Source organism: Diaphorina citri, unplaced genomic scaffold (assembly GCF_000475195.1).
Source record: "Diaphorina citri unplaced genomic scaffold, Diaci psyllid genome assembly version 1.1 scaffold305, whole genome shotgun sequence".
NCBI classification, from domain to species: Eukaryota; Metazoa; Arthropoda; class Insecta; order Hemiptera; family Psyllidae; genus Diaphorina; species Diaphorina citri.
In genome coordinates this window covers 84,893-100,802 of record NW_007377740.1, presented here as the reverse complement: position 1 = coordinate 100,802, position 15,910 = coordinate 84,893, and the positions used below count along the sequence as shown (strand labels likewise).

The 15,910-nt window shown below is 35.3% G+C and overlaps 2 protein-coding genes and 1 long non-coding RNA gene across 6 annotated transcripts in view; 1 reads left to right on the top strand and 2 right to left on the bottom strand.

Annotated features, from left to right (window-relative positions):
• Positions 1-1,002: 1,002 nt before the first annotated feature.
• On the bottom strand, positions 1,003-2,446 carry LOC113466636. Its single transcript, XR_003390978.1, has 2 exons — positions 1,839-2,446; positions 1,003-1,408 (listed from the first exon to the last, which is right to left on the bottom strand). It is a non-coding gene; the product is annotated as an uncharacterized LOC113466636 (long non-coding RNA).
• Positions 2,447-2,491: 45 nt separating this feature from the next.
• Positions 2,492-11,966, bottom strand: LOC103507313 (zinc finger protein 706-like). 4 transcript variants are annotated; one of them, XM_008471776.2, is made up of 4 exons: positions 11,894-11,964; positions 3,165-3,256; positions 2,949-3,032; positions 2,492-2,715 (listed from the first exon to the last, which is right to left on the bottom strand). In XM_008471776.2, the coding sequence occupies exons 2-4, from the start codon at positions 3,222-3,224 to the stop codon at positions 2,620-2,622; spliced, it is 240 nt and encodes a 79-aa protein (XP_008469998.1). In that variant the 5' UTR covers positions 3,225-3,256; positions 11,894-11,964; the 3' UTR covers positions 2,492-2,619. The 4 variants fall into 4 exon arrangements, with proteins under 4 accessions (XP_008469998.1, XP_008469999.1, XP_008469994.1 ...); XM_008471777.2 differs by lacking the exon at positions 11,894-11,964 and adding an exon at positions 11,460-11,673; XM_008471772.3 differs by lacking the exon at positions 3,165-3,256 and having other exon boundaries at positions 2,949-3,120; positions 11,894-11,966.
• LOC108252154 (aspartyl/asparaginyl beta-hydroxylase-like) overlaps positions 4,767-15,910 on the top strand; it is a 32,189-nt gene continuing 21,045 nt past the window's right edge. Inside the window, exons 1-4 of the mRNA XM_017443270.2 lie at positions 4,767-5,106; positions 12,997-13,559; positions 14,425-14,468; positions 14,715-14,842. Of these exons, the coding sequence (XP_017298759.2) occupies positions 4,850-5,106; positions 12,997-13,559; positions 14,425-14,468; positions 14,715-14,842 (992 nt within the window). The 5' untranslated portion in view covers positions 4,767-4,849. The remainder of the gene's footprint in view (positions 5,107-12,996; positions 13,560-14,424; positions 14,469-14,714; positions 14,843-15,910) is intronic.

Here is a 15,910-nt window from a genome sequence, read left to right as displayed (position 1 = left end):
TCAACATAAACAACTGTAGTCCTAGGCAAGTAACTTCCTATTTGCTGGCTGAGGTTCGACGCGGGTGAAAAAGGTACATGAGAAGAGATTGGAACTCGCAGAAATGAGAATGTTGAAGTGGAGTTACTAGGTTGGACAGGATCAGGAATGAAGTTATAAGGAATAGGATAAAAGTAACGGAAGTGTCAAGGAAGATCCAGGAGAGGAGAGTGCAGAGGTATGGACATGTTCAAAGTAGAGATGAGAGCTACATAGGGACAAGAGTTGAGAGAATGGAAGTGAGGGGGAGAAAAGGGCGAGGGAGACTGAAGAAAAGGTGGAAAGACTGTGTGGATAGAGATCTGGGTGAGAAAAAGTCATCAGGACATGAGGTACACAACAGGGCTGCCTTACGTCTTATCTAATGTGACCGCAGCCTAGTAATTGTTTTTATAACTAGTAATTGTTTTCATAATTACTGCAATAAAGACTAGACAGTTTACTCTTGTAAAGTGTACTATAAATTCAAAGAATTTACCACTAAGTCTGCAGTTTTATGTTGAAATGAATGAATGATGTCTTATGATTATGACATATGCAAACTCCTAGCATATTTTAAGAGCTCAAAACTGATTTCAACATAAACAACTGTAGTCCTAGACTTTAAAGTCTGTTGTCATATTTCTTCCTTCTTGTTCTACTAACAATATAATTAGTAGGTAATGATAATGACTATGGATACTAATACTAAGTTAAGTAAGAGATTTGTTTTATTAGAGTAAACGTGAAAAGAACTGTAGATATTTAATTTATAATTTAATTGTAAATACAAAGTTATTGAAAAGCCATCCCATGTAGATTTTCTGTTTAATATTTTTATCAGATTTCCATTTTATTTTTTAATCTTGAATGAGATTCTTCCCTCTTGATCAAGAATAGTTTGATAAAACTCAGTTTGTGCTACCCACTTTCGTTATTGAAAAGCCATCCCATGTAGATTTTCTGTTTAATATTTTTATCAGATTTCCATTTTATTTTTTAATCTTGAATGAGATTCTTCTCTCTTGATCAAGAATAGTTTGATAAAACTCAGTTTGTGCTACCCACTTTCAAAATGTCCCCACACACGTGTCTGTACATGTATAGTGTACACCAGGGAATATTGATTCTTATCCAGGTACACTGAACTAAAACTGTTGACAATAAAATTTGTCAAAGTTAGCTGGACCAAGAAAATTTCGTCCAACACATATTGCAAGTTGGCTTTTAATCTGTTAACACAGTATGTCTTACAGCTTGCTCAACTTTTTTGGCAAATAGTTTTTTGGTTGATCAGTTTTCCACGGGAGCTTATCTAAAGATTATGAACAAAGTGGTCATAGCAGCTGCAGGATTCATAGTAAGCTGGTTATGCACATTATCATACAACCTACTTCCCAGTGGCTGATTGACTGCTGTGTCAATCAGCCACTGGGAAGTAGGTTGTATGACAATATTTTTTATTGTAAAGCTCTGACCATCTTGATTTTACTTTCTATCATAAGCAATCACCTCCATGATTTGATTTTTTCCATATCTCTGAGACCATTCTAATTTTCCAAGTTACAATTTTATTAGAATAGTTTGATGTTGTATGTGTGACAAAATTGAAAATCTGTTAACACATATTGCAAGTTGGCTTTTAATCTGTTAACACAGTATGTCTTACAGCTTGCTCAACTTTTTTGGCAAATAGTTTTTTGGTTGATGAAACTTCAGTTTTCCATGGGAGCTCATCTAAAGATTATGAACAAAGTGGTCATAGCAGCTGCAGGATTCATAGTAAGCTGGTTATGCACAATTGCACATTATCATACAACCTACTTCCCAGTGGCTGATTGACTGCTGTGTTCATACCCTGATATTGTAAAGCTCTGACCATCTTGATTTTACTTTCTATCATAAACAATCACCTCCATGATTTGATTTTTTCCATATCTCTGAGACCATTCTAATTTTCAAAGTTACAATTTTATTAGACTAGTTTGATGTTGTATGTGTGACAAAATTGAAAATCTGTTCAAATAAAATTCCTTTCTTCATCTACAACCAGCATTGAATGTATGTTTTATTGATAGCTTGATAGGCATAGTTTAGAAAATAATACAAAACTGGGGTGTATAATAGTAAAAATGATAAAAAATGCAGGTGGGAAGTAATTGTGTTTTAAAGTAAAAAATAAAAACCCATATACATAATTCAACAGATGTCAAATGTGCCCCATTCACACATATTTACATACACAGAGACTTGAAATTAAATTAAGAGAAGGATTGAGGAAGGATCAATGATACATAAGACATAGAAGAGGAAAGAAAGATAAAAAATGTAAGATGTTTTGATGGTTTGTCATGCTTGCACATCTTTCAGATCTTCAGGTAAGTCGTTTTTGGGATGCTTGTTTTCAAAATGTTGTTTGTAGGTTTTTGGATCTATAAAAACCCATATACATAATTCAACAGATGTCAAATGTGCCCCATTCACACATATTTACATACACAGAGACTTGAAATTAAATTAAGGATTGAGGAAGGATCAATGATACATAAGACATAGAAGAGGAAAGAAAGATGAAAAATGTAAGATGTTTTGGATGGTTTGTCATGCTTGCACATCTTTCAGGTCTTCAGGTAGGTCGTTTTTGGGATGCTTGTTTTCAAAATGTTGTTTGTAGGTTTTTGGATCCGGCATTTGAGCCTGAAAAAACAAGAGGGAAAAATAAATTAATTAGGTACCTCAACTGCCAAAAGAATAAGAGTAACTACTCCAGAAATAACTGCTGCAAATACAAATGTAACTTTGATAAATTTTTATGTTTAACCAGCATTGCAAAGTTTTTGATGGCTCTATTATACACAACCATTAAAACTGAATTAGAAATTGGATCAAATACTGAATTTGCTATATAAAACGATGCCAAGTTAACTTACTTTGCACACCACACATGCATGAACTAGGGCTTTCTGAGCAGCCTTTTTCTGGTCAAGCAGACTGTGTCCTTGCTGCTTCTTCGCCTTTGCTTGCTTTTCTTGAGCTTTAGCTTGAGATTGGAGTTTCTGCTGACCTCTTGCCATTTTTCAACTGTCAATATTTCAAACAAACCTGAAACATTAATTATCACAATGACACAAATGTTAAAACTTCGCCTTTGCTTGCTTTTCTTGAGCTTTAGCTTGAGATTGGAGTTTCTGCTGACCTCTTGCCATTTTTCAACTGTCAATATTTCAATCAAACAAACCTGAAACATTTATCAAAATGACACAAATGTTAAAACTAGTCACATATGAAGGTATTTGGTCTGACTTTTGGAACAAGGCCACCTCAAATGTAAACTTCATCAGAATTTATTTCAGCAGACCAAGGACTATGTGTTTTTTTGATTATTACTAGCCTCTAATTTGTGTAGTACTGAAAAACACCAAAAAAAGAGCATTGAATTGCAGTGTTTTCTTGATGTTTACTTTTTAATCATGTCTAAAGTAAACTATTTTTTTTAACAAATGAAGCAAGCTCAAGTTTTTAAGTTGTGACCTAATTTACTGTGTCCTTGCTGCTTCTTTGCCTTTGCTTGCTTTTCTTGAGCTTTAGCTTGAGATTGGAGTTTCTGCTGACCTCTTGCCATTTTTAAACTGTCAATATTTCAATCAAACAAACCTGAAACATTAATTATCACAATGACATAAATGTTAAAGCTAGTCACATATGAAGGTTGAAGGTATTTGGTCTGACTTTTGGAATATGGCCACCTCAAATGTAAACTTCATCAGAATTTATTTCAGCAGACCAAGGACCATGTGTTTTTTGATTATTACTAGCCTCTAATTTGTGTAGTTCTGAAAAACACCAAAAAAAAAGAGCATTGAATTGCAGTGTTTTCTTGATGTTTACTTTTTAATCATGTCTAAAGTAAACTATTTTTTAACAAATGAAGCAAGCTCAAGTTTTTAAGTTGTGACCTAATTATTTTTTTTTTTTTTATCTGTCTTAAAAACTCATCAATTCTAAAATTAATATTAAAACTGTTGTGTACCTATCTTGATCTAATACTTGGATATCATGGGCTCACGTTTTTATAGGTCGAAATTGTTGCTTTGCTAATAGATTTTTTTTTTTTTTATTCCTAAGCAGGTGAAAAGCCCCACTAAATAGGTACTTATCTTGAATTCGGTACCTATAGGTTTCATCTTCATCTATCTCAGATTATAATCTCACTGATGGCTGCCAAAAGTCACTCAGTGTAATACCTATTCAGAACTTACATTATTTTACTCATTTCGGTAAGTAATTGTTCAGAAGCCACGTCAATGACCAATTTTTGACGTGACTTCTGAACAATTATCTACATTTTTCTCTTTTTTTGTCCTTTATCACTAGGATCTTTTGAATCTCAAAGAAGTTTCGACGAAAAAGATGCATTGCGACAGAAAATATCCTGGTGCTCTTTCGGTATGCTTCAGTCCTTCAGTTTCATTTCTACAGCTGTTGTTTTGCTTGTTGATAACTATTTGAAAAAGATCGATTTAAATTTGTGTATACATAATAAAATACATAAGTGTATGATTGGTTAAGCTTTAAACTTTGGGTTACCATTGACCAATCAAACATTGCTCAATCCAACCCGTTTCACTGTAATCTTGAAATGTGGTCCAAACTCCAAACATTCTTAATACGACATTAAATTGATTTGCTTTTATTTGGACGACTCCATTTGTAAAAAAAAAACTTGAAATTCACTTCCATTCGTTGAATGATTCCAACCTCTTAGATGAACATGAAGACGAAGATGAAGATCACGATTTAGACGAAACACACGGGGACCATAGCGGTGAAGATGAAGAACATGAGGAAAATGAAGAGCATGATGATGAAAATGAAGAGCATGAAGATGAAAATGAAGAGAACGAAGAAGAAAATGAAGAACACGAAGCTGATGATGCCCATGCCAGTGAAGAAACCGAGGCAGACGACGAGGCAGGAATCTTCAGTGGTTTCATTCGGAGATATATCCAACCGACTCCTGAAGAAGAAGAAGTGGATGAAGAGGGAGTCTTTACGGGGTTCATCAACAAGTATATCTACACCACCGAGGCAACATTTAAATTGAATGAAACTTTCCATTTAATTTTAACTCTGCACAATATCCAATAAAAACCCTCCCAAATCTTAGGTTTTGAACATATTGGATGCGTAATTTTATGGTAATCGTACATGGTAGGTATTTCATCAAAAAAATACAACAAAGTGGTCGCATTGCATGGAAATTGCGAAGCTACTTTCTCATACCTAGATCTCAAAACATAATTTACAGTACGGTTAAAAAAAAAACCTAATGAAAATTAAAAAGTAAATAAAAACTTCGCAAGTAACCACACTTATTTTAATATGTTGTTTTTGTGGTACCTACCTAGCATCCAATGTGACACATACATAGTACATACCCATTGCCCATTGCACATGTTCCCATTACCCATGTCCCTCTTATTACCTACACATGTCCCAATGTCCCATGTGTGAACTACGCAAAAGAAATCACAAGACATTCTTGTAAATACCTACTTTTTTTACTTTCCCCACTAATGTTTCCATGTTTTTCTACTTTCCTCACAAAATTAGTTGATTTGAATAGAATGAGTTCCTATACTTCATATCTTTCCAAAAAGAACCATCCCTTTCTTCGTGCACTTGAACTAATGGCTCAGTGAACTTTAGAATTTTCTCAGAGAAAGGGGCCCTGCGGAGCTCCCGAAGGCCTAATGGGGTTACGTAACATTTTACGAGAACAGTTCATTTCAGTGGCGTAGCGTGTATGTATGGCGGCCATACAACTCAAAAGTTCACTCTAATGCCCATAAATATTAATGGCATGTACTGTGATGGGACTTGGTAGACCTGTGCATGAGCCCAACACGCCCTACACTTGAATTTAGACCACGCTACGCCACTGGTTCATTTCATGTGTTGAACATATCTGCTAATTATGACTTACATATTTATACACTTAAATTTAGACCACGCTACGCCACTGGTTCATTTCATGTGTTGAACATATCTGCTAATTATGACTTACATATTTACCTATATACTTCGGCTTTCGCCGGGCATTCAGATCTCATCCACCTTTTAAGGATTCCTCTTTCGGCGCAGACAAAGGACACAAAAACCACTAGCTGCTAGCTCATACAAGACGGCAGAACAGGCAAAAATGAAACAAAAAGTGAAATTTTGGACTTTTACCTACCACCACCAACCAACAAAAAATCAAACCACAGCGAGAAAAAAATCAGATGTAAACAAAACAGATCAGCAATCAGCACTGTGATCAGCACACAGCCTACATCACTAGCGCTCTTCTTGTGAGGCGGAGAAATTTATAACTACTTATCAATTTAAAGCAGGGTTGCCACATTATCAGTCAGAGCATAGAAGACTCTTTGAACAGAGCATAAATTTAACCACAAAAATATGCTCGATTTTTTTTTATTGAACTGTAACTACTAAGGTCTTAATGTTTTATCATCCCAAAATCGAAGAGAGAAGGAAGACAGGATAGGAGAAAGCCATCCGTTCTGAGAACGAACATTATCCTATCAGGAAAAATCCGCCCCGGGCGGGAATCGAACCCGCGGCCTAGCGCTTACAAGGCAGATGCGCTACCAACTACCAAGCTAACTAGGCTGGCAACCCTCTAAATTTTAATGACCCTCGAATGACGAGGGTTTTACCCTCCATTCGAGCAATGTCGTGATGATGTATTTTTAAATAACTTTCCCATTTAACCGAATAGGATTGGGTGTCTAACTCGGTCTATCCAGGGTAAGTTTCAACTTCCGATGAATGTAAAGTCCGCCACTCACACGCAGACTGTCTGATAAACCCAGGTCTGTCAGACCGTCTGATAGACTCAGGTCTGTCAGACACTCTCAGCGTAAGGGTCGCACTAGTGTGACAACCTTTACTTCGGGGGCCGTTACTCAAGAAGGGGTACCTATATTGTTTAATTTTTGTTCGTGGTTAAAACAGGTTCAATGGTTAAACAGATTTTCGTTCTTATCTAAAGGACTATTAATCTTTTTCTGTGGCAAATGAATTACCCGGTGGGTGTTTTATCGCGGTTTTATCCTGTTTCTAGATCGAGTTAATAACACCACACAATCCCGCCTTATGATTGTCGCTAATCCTGGTTGTAACAGTATTACCTACCTATTTGCACATATCTTTTTTCGTTTGTCCTCTAACATGACCATAGTAAAATTGTTGTCTTTGTAAAGGGCATAGATGAGGTCAAGAGCTAAAGAGCATAAATATTGGTTTGGCAACATTGTCATTGCCTCGAATTTATTTTTGGATTTGAAATTTTTACATTTTTTATTAGGTACCTATCTCTAGTACTCCTACTCTGCTACTGTACAGTGTACTCTCGTCTTTCGAAAATTTCCCTTAAATTTTATTTTTTGTCTCCTACTCACTCAATACTCGGTAGTTCTGTCAGATTTTACCGGTCTATCATTTCATCAATTATTGTACCTTTATCCTTATCAGTTCAGTTTCCTGTTTTCTGGTTATCTATTCAGACTGTGCTGTGTAACTTGAACTTTTCTCTCATTTGAAATGAAACTGTCTACTTAGCTTCTTTCACTGTTTAGAAGTTTACATAGTTTTGTCCATAATGTCGGGGGATGTCCAGCCGAGGAAAAGGAACAAGGATAAGCAGCGGGCTAAGAAGAAGGGTAAGTATTTAAATTAGTTGGACACAAAGTCACAAAGTGTTTTCTCAACATCATGTATCCTAATTCTAAGGTTCCCCAAAAAAAAGTTTGATGGTGACAATGGAGGTCTTTATCATCTCCAAGTCAAAGGGAGAAGGATAGTTAAAAGAAAAGGATTGTTATGTTAAAGAAAAAAATAATAAAATAAAAACAGAAAAAAAACATATTCAGGCCTAGCCTTACCCAGTACATAACCACATCCTTGAGCAGTCCATTATTTTTAGGTAATTCCTGTCCTTTTTGGATTAAGATTACACAAGTGATAGAAGAAAAAACTAGCTTTTTTCCAGGATATTTTCAAGTGTTTCCTGTTTAGAAGAGACTCAGGAAACATCACAAAATATTAGTACATACTTACCTACTTAAAACATACAGAAGAAATTGTGTATTTCTAACATGCTTCAACCTTGTTGTAATAAATTGCCATTTATTTCAGTTTTGTGTGGGAGTATCATCCTCTCAGTAGTAATGTATAAACCTACTTTTAAATAAGTATTTAAGTATACGGATGTCAGCTCCCATGGTGTAGTTTAGTGATCTAAGTCCAGAGTTACTACTGTACCGCGCCTCTACTGTACATAATCTACCGGTAATGTGTCATGCCCTCGCTCTGGGAGCTAGTAAAGACTGGACGAACCCTAATGATGATCATAGGACTTACCTACATCAAGCTGTGATTGGGGTAAGTTTTTTTTCTGGAAGTTGGTGGTTTGAGTTCAAGTCAAGTCTTAAAATTTAGCGTAATATATTATACATAATAATAATAGTGCTTATTTATACTGCTTTCGAGCAGTCCATTATTTTTAGGTAATTCCTGTCCTTTTTGGATTAAGATTACACAAGTGATAGAAGAAAAAACTAGCTTTTTTCCAGTATATTTTTAAGTGTTTCCTGTTTAGAAGAGACTCAGGAAACATCACAAAATATTAGTACATACTTACCTACTTAAAACATAACAGAAGAAATTGTATATTTCTAATATGCTACAACCTTGTTGTAATAAATTGCTATTTATTTCAGTATTGTGTGGGAGTATCATCCTCTCAGTAGTAATGTATAAACCTCCTTAAATAAGTATTTAAGTATACGGATGTCAGCTCCCATGGTGTAGTGGTCACTGCACTTGCCTTGCATGTGGGAGACCTGGGTTCAATTCCCGGCACCAAAATTGTGATATAATAACACAAAGAAACTGCATTTATTATTATTATTTAAGTTTACTTACTGTGACTTTAGTAGATATGCCTTGCATGTGGGAGACCTGGGTTCAATTCCCGGCACCAAAATTGTGATATAATAACACAAAGAAACTGCATTTATTATTATTATTATTTAAGTTTACTGTGACTTTAGTAGATAAATGTAGATACTTACTTATTTAAGGAGGTATATTAGACATGGCATTTCACTGATGCTAGGGATTAAAAATTAGAAAAATGAGATCATTGTAGGTAAAAAGCTCTTGCATACTAGAATGTTATACTCACTGACTTACTTACCTAAAATAGGTAATACATTCTTATTCACTGACCAGTTAAATACATACCTAAGCCAGAAGCTATTCTAGGGGGGGAGGCTCAAGTTCTTACACTAGATAAAAACACATTACCCCCACATCTCACCCATGGGTACACTAAAACTATTCTCAAATTATATTGAGGATAAAATTCCATACCTCGGCTGGGATTGAACCCACGCCCTCCTGTTTACCAGGCGAGCGCCTTGACTATACACCACCGAGGTAGGTAGGTGCAATAGTCCTATACACTGGACTCTGCACACAGGAATCTCGTTAGAAAAGTTCCTCATTTCAACTTCAATGTAGAGGGGAACTGTAACTGCTAAAGGCGTGTCCACACATAGTTGACCGGCCATCGATCAGTCGACAACATAGATGCACCTCGTCGATCGACAGCCGGACCATGCTTGGACACACCTTAAGGTCTTACGTCCCAAAAGCGAAGAGAGAAGGAAGACAGGATAGGAGATAGCCAGCTGATCAGAGAAGAAAGAAAAAGGCACATAATATTTTTAAGTGTGCCTAAAACAATAATTTTTAGGTACCCATAATTACCATTACACATTGAAGAAGAGTTTGTCTCCAAGTACTCCAAGAATGTTTAAAACTCCAATTTCTTTCAGAGGTACTCAGAGAAGCCTGGGAAAGATACCTACTAGATAAAAAAAAAATGAGCCTGGTATATTTGAGGTTTTTTTTTACCCATTTACTTAGGTAGGTTCTTTTTTCATGTTTCATGTTAGTTAACCAAGTTTTAGCCAATCTCAAGCACAGGTATTTTTTCCTAAAGCCATTGCATCATATTGCAGTAGTTTTTCATGTTTCATGTTAGTTAACCAAGTTTTAGCCAATCTCAAGCACAGGTATTTTTTCCTAAAGCCATTGCATCATATTGCAGTACATTACCTTTTACCTGTATTGTAGTGCTCTGTTTTATACAGCTCTGATAATTTCCATGTTTAAAGAAATAAGTAAGTAGGAGAGAAAATTCAACAAAATTTGCATTATTTTTAGGTAACCATTTGGCCGGGTTTCAACAAAACAGATTTCAAGCTATTTATATAATTTTCTTTTACTACGATCACCAGGGAGGTCATACTGTGCCAAAAATATTTTGTTCAATCTTTGTGCTTTGTGTCAAGCAAACATTTTTATTCACATGTTCTTCATTATCTGACCCTGCAGACTTGTAAACAAGATTTTTTTTTTTTTTATCTGTCTTAAAAACTCATCAATTCTAAAATTAATATTAAAACTGTTGTGTACCTATCTTGATCTAATACTTGGGTATCATGGGCTCACGTTTTTTATAGGTCGAAATTGTTGCTTTGCTAATAGATTTTTTTTATTATACCCAAGCAGGTGAAAAGCCCCACTAAATAGGTACTTATCTTGAATTCGGTACCTATAGGTTTCATCTTCATCTATCTCAGATCATAATCTCACTGATGGCTGCCAAATGTCACTCAGTGTAATACCTATTCAGAACTTACATTTTACTCATTTTGGTAATTGTTCAGAAGCCACGTCAATGACCAATTTTTGACGTGACTTCTGAACAATTATCTACATTTTTCTCTTTTTTTTTTGTCCTTTATCACTAGGATCTTTTGAATCTCAAAGAAGTTTTGACGAAAAAGATGCATTGCGACAGAAAATATCCTGGTGCTCTTTCGGTATGCTTCAGTTTCATTTCTACAGCTGTTGTTTTGCTTGTTGATAACTATTTGAAAAAGATCGATTTAAATTGAATGAAATTTTCCATTTAATTTTAACTCTGCACAATATCCAATAAAAAATTTAAAACCCTCCCAAATCTTAGGTTTTGAACATATTGGATGCGTAATTTTATGGTACCTAATCGTACATGGTAGGTATTTCATCAAAAAAATACAACAAAGTGGTTGCATTGCATGGAAATTGCGAACTAATTTGCAGTGTTAGATGGTTTGTTTCACCATAAATCTTCAACGGCTTGTCCTATTTTGATGAAATTTGGCAGAAATGTTCAGTACCTACACAAAGGAATTTGCCTCATTAGATTTTGGGCCTAATTTGAACTTAGCGGATCCTACAGGGACATTTTTTCCGAGTGAATTCTACAGTTTGTCAAACAAAAGTATAATATTGAGATTAGTACTTTCTATTTTTCTTACCAAAGAGAATGTTCCAACTAGAAGTAGCACGTATCAGAACTCAGGAATAGCACGAAATATAAATATCTCGTTTAATGATGTCTGTTCATTTCCTTTGAGAAATGGAACTTTGTTTTTGGACTATCTTACTAACTTCGGCTTTCGCCGGGCATTCAGATCTCATCCACCTTTTAAGGATTCCTCTTTCGGCGCAGACAAAGGACACAAAAGCTAATTTGCAGTGTTAGATGGTTTGTTTCACCATAAATCTTCAACGGCTTGTCCTATTTTGATGAAATTTGGCAGAAATGTTCAGTACACAAAGGAATTTGCCTCATTAAATTTTGGGCCTAATTTGAACTTTGCGGATCCTACAGGGACATTTTTTCCGAGTGAATTCTACAGTTTGTCAAACAAACTAGTATATTGAGATTAGTACTTTCTATTTTTCTTACCAAAGAGAATGTTCCGACTAGAAGTAGCACGTATCAGAACTCAGGAATAGCACGAAATAGGATTTCATCAAAAAAATACAACAAAGTGGTCGCATTGCATGGAAATTGCGAAGCTACTTTCTCATACCTAGATCTCAAAACATAATTTATAGTACGGTCAAAAAATAAAGCCTAATGAAAATTAAAAAGTAAATAAAAACTTCGCAAGTAACCACACTTATTTTAATATGTTTGTATTTGTGGTACCTACGCATCCAATGATTCCAATGTGACACATACATTGTACATACCCATTGCCCATTGCACATGTTCCCATTACCCATGTCCCTCTTATTACCTACACGTACACATGTCCCATGTGTGAACTACGCAAAAGAAATCACAAGACATTCATGTAAATACCTACTTTTTTTTTACTTTCCCCACTAACGTTTCCATGTTTTTCTACTTTCCTCACAAAATTAGTTGATTTGAATCGAATGAGTTCCTACTTCATATGTTTCCAAAAAGAACCATCCCTTTCTTCGTGCACTTGAACTAATGGCTCAGTGAACTTTAGAATTTTCTCAGAGAAAGAGGTCCTACGGAGCTCCCGAAGGCCTAATGGGGTCTGAAATTTATAGACGGGAAAAAAAAAAAAAAAAAAGCCTCATGAAAATTAAAAAGTAAATAAAAATTTCGCAAGTAACCACACTTATTTTAATATGTTTGTTTTTGTGGTACCTACGCATCCAATGATTCCAATGTGACACATACATAGTACATACCCATTGCACATGTTCCCATTACCCATGTCCCTCCTATTACCTACACATGTCCCATGTGTGAACTACGCAAAAGAAATCACAAGACATTCATGTAAATACCTACTTTTTTTTACTTTCCCCACTAATGTTTCCATGTTTTTCTACTTTCCTCACAAAATTAGTTGATTTGAATGGAATGAGTTCCTACTTCATATCTCTCCAAAAAGAACCATCCCTTTCTTCGTGCACTTGAACTAATGGCTCAGTGAACTTTAGAATTTTCTCAGAGAAAGAGGTCCTACGGAGCTCCCGAAGGCCTAATGGGGTCTAACATTTTACGAGAACAGTTCATTCGAGGCAACCAAAGAGAAAGCCGATGACGATGATGAAGGATATGATAGTCAAGATAATGATGACACGGAAGGAGATAATGATGATGATGATACTGATGCAGATAATGACGATGATGAAAAAGACCGTGATGATGATGAAGATGATCGAGGCAACCAAAGAGAAAGCCGATGACGATGATGAAGGATATGATAGTCAAGATAATGATGACACGGAAGGAGATAATGATGATGATACTGATGCAGATAATGACGATGATGAAAAAGACCGTGATGATGATGAAGATGACGAAAAAGATGGCGATGATGATGAAGATGATGAAACACAACAGGACAATGACGATGATGATGACAGATATACGGACCGTCACAGATACAGTGTAGACAAAGATGACATCAGTGGAGAAGTTGATAAAGAATTGGAAGATGATAGAGATTTAGATGAAGATAATAGTAAAGAAACTGATGATGATAGTAAGGAGAGAGATGATGAAGAGAAGTTCGTGGAGGATTGGAGGAAGATTGTGTACAGATCTCCGGCGCCTGAGGAAGATGAAGAGGATGGTCCATGTAAGAGACGTGTGCTTTTGATTTCGTTGGTCTGTGTTGACCTAGCTAATGGTTTTTAGCTGAATTCCTTTTGATGGAGTTTTCCCCTAATGGTTTTTAGCGAAATTCCTTTTTTTTAGATGGAGTTTTCCCTAATGGTTTTAGCTAAATTCCTTTTATTTATTAGATATATGGAGTTTTCCCTAATAATTTTTAGCTAAATTCCTTTTGGAGTTTTCTCCCAATGGTTTTAGCTAAATTTCTTTTGGAGTTTTCCCCTAATGGTTTTGATATTAACCTATCGATTTTTCATCATGCTTTTGTGAGTTTGACAATCTCCCCAATAGTTTTGGTACGTGACAATTTTGTTCTAACGTGTTGCGAGTTTGATCTGTTAATCTTTTTCGAGGTCGATATTTATCGATTTTTTCTAATGTTTTTCGATATTGATTGTTTTTTTTTTTTTTTACTTTCCGTGTCTGTGAGACAGGATAGTTGTTGATAATTTGATATTGAGTTTCTCTAATTGCTTGTGAGAATGAATACTAGTGATATGGTTTGTCATTAAATTTTACACAGCCTCTCTGATACGGGGTTGATCAATTTTTCTTTTCTGTAGATTTGCATATAAAGCGAAAGCATTACGGAGAGATTTAAATGAGTTTTGAAAACAATACTTTCTTTTTATCATTCACACTATTTTATTTGTGCTGGCGTGCGTTATATTGTGTCTAAAATGCATAATTTTGAAGAAATTCCTATTTTCTTTTCTTTTTTTATCGTTCCCTTTCAAACTTCATTTGCAGTCTCCCAAGAGGTCGAAAAGGAAGGCAACTACATATTCTAAGAAAATTAACTTGTTTTTTTTTTTTATTTTATTTTCCAGATGATATTTACCACAGCGCTGAAAAGGAGGACAGTGAACCTAAAGTAAGTACATATGCTATATTTTCATCAAGTAAGTGACTTGTTAGACGTACCCCACTCAGATCGGTGCAACGGCTGGCGGTATTTTGACCTTTTTTTGTGGCTTTCGTTATAATTCAATAGAATACGGGAAGTCGTGTGATGTTTACACCAGGATTTTTTTTTTTCTTCATACCAACCAATAGAATGGACCTTCACAAAGTTACCAGGTCTTCAACCAAGTACAAAGGATGTATTTTTTATTTGCAGGATATTAACGAGAGTGGTGAACAAGAGGATGATGATACCAATGAAGATGAACCAGAAGAATCTCTAATAGACCAGGAACATGAAACTGAGGATAATGCAGAGCCTGGGGACGAAGACGAAGGAGCAGGGATGATGATGACAGATATACGGACCGTCACAGATACAGTGTAGACAAAGATGACATCAGTGGAGAAGTTGATAAAGAATTGGATGATGACAAAGAATTGGAAGATGATAGAGATTTAGATGAAGATAATAGTAAAGAAGCTGATGATGATAGTAAGGAGAGAGATGATGAAGAGAAGGTCGTGGAGGATTGGAGGAAAATTGTGTACAGATCGCCGGCACCTGAGGAAGATGAAGAGGATGATCCATGTAAGAGACGTGTGCTTTTGATTTCGTTGGTCCTTAATGTTTGTGATATTAAATGGACCTAGCTAAAGGTTTTTTTTAGCTAAATTCTCTTTTTAAAATTGAGTTTTCCCCAATGGTTTTCAATGTTTTCATAATTATTTTCATATTAACCTATTGATTTGTACTCATATTTTTTACGAGTTGGAGTTCTCCCCCCAATAGTGTTTGTACATATCGTATTTTTCTAATGGTTTGCGAGATTAATATTTATTAATTTTATTTCTTTCCAATATTTTACGAGATCATTATTAACTATCGATTTTTTTACCAAGGTTATGCGATATTGACTAAAAAACTGTCCTTGTCTGTGAGAATTATTGATTTTGAGTCTCCCTAATCGCTTGTAGGGAAGAATATGTGATTTGGTTTGTCCTAGACATTAAATTTTACACAGCAGTCTGGAGATTCGCATGTGAGCGAAAGCATTATCTAGAGATTTTAATGAGTTTTGAATACTTTTTTTCCCCTCATTCACTAGTGTGTGTAATGTGTGTATTTTTTTCAATCGTGTGATAAAACTTGCTTTCATTTGCATTGCAGTCTCCCAACAGGTCTAAAAGGAAGGCAACTACATATTCTAAGAAAATTAACTTGTTTTTTATTTTCCAGATGATATTTACCACAGCGCTGAAAAGGAGGACAGTGAACCTAAAGTAAGTACATATGTTATATTTTCATCAAGTAAGTGACTTGTTAGGAGTACCTCACTCAGATCGGTGCAACGGCTGGCGGTATTTTGACCATTTTTTTTTTTTTTTTTTTTTTTTTTTGTTTTTTTTTTT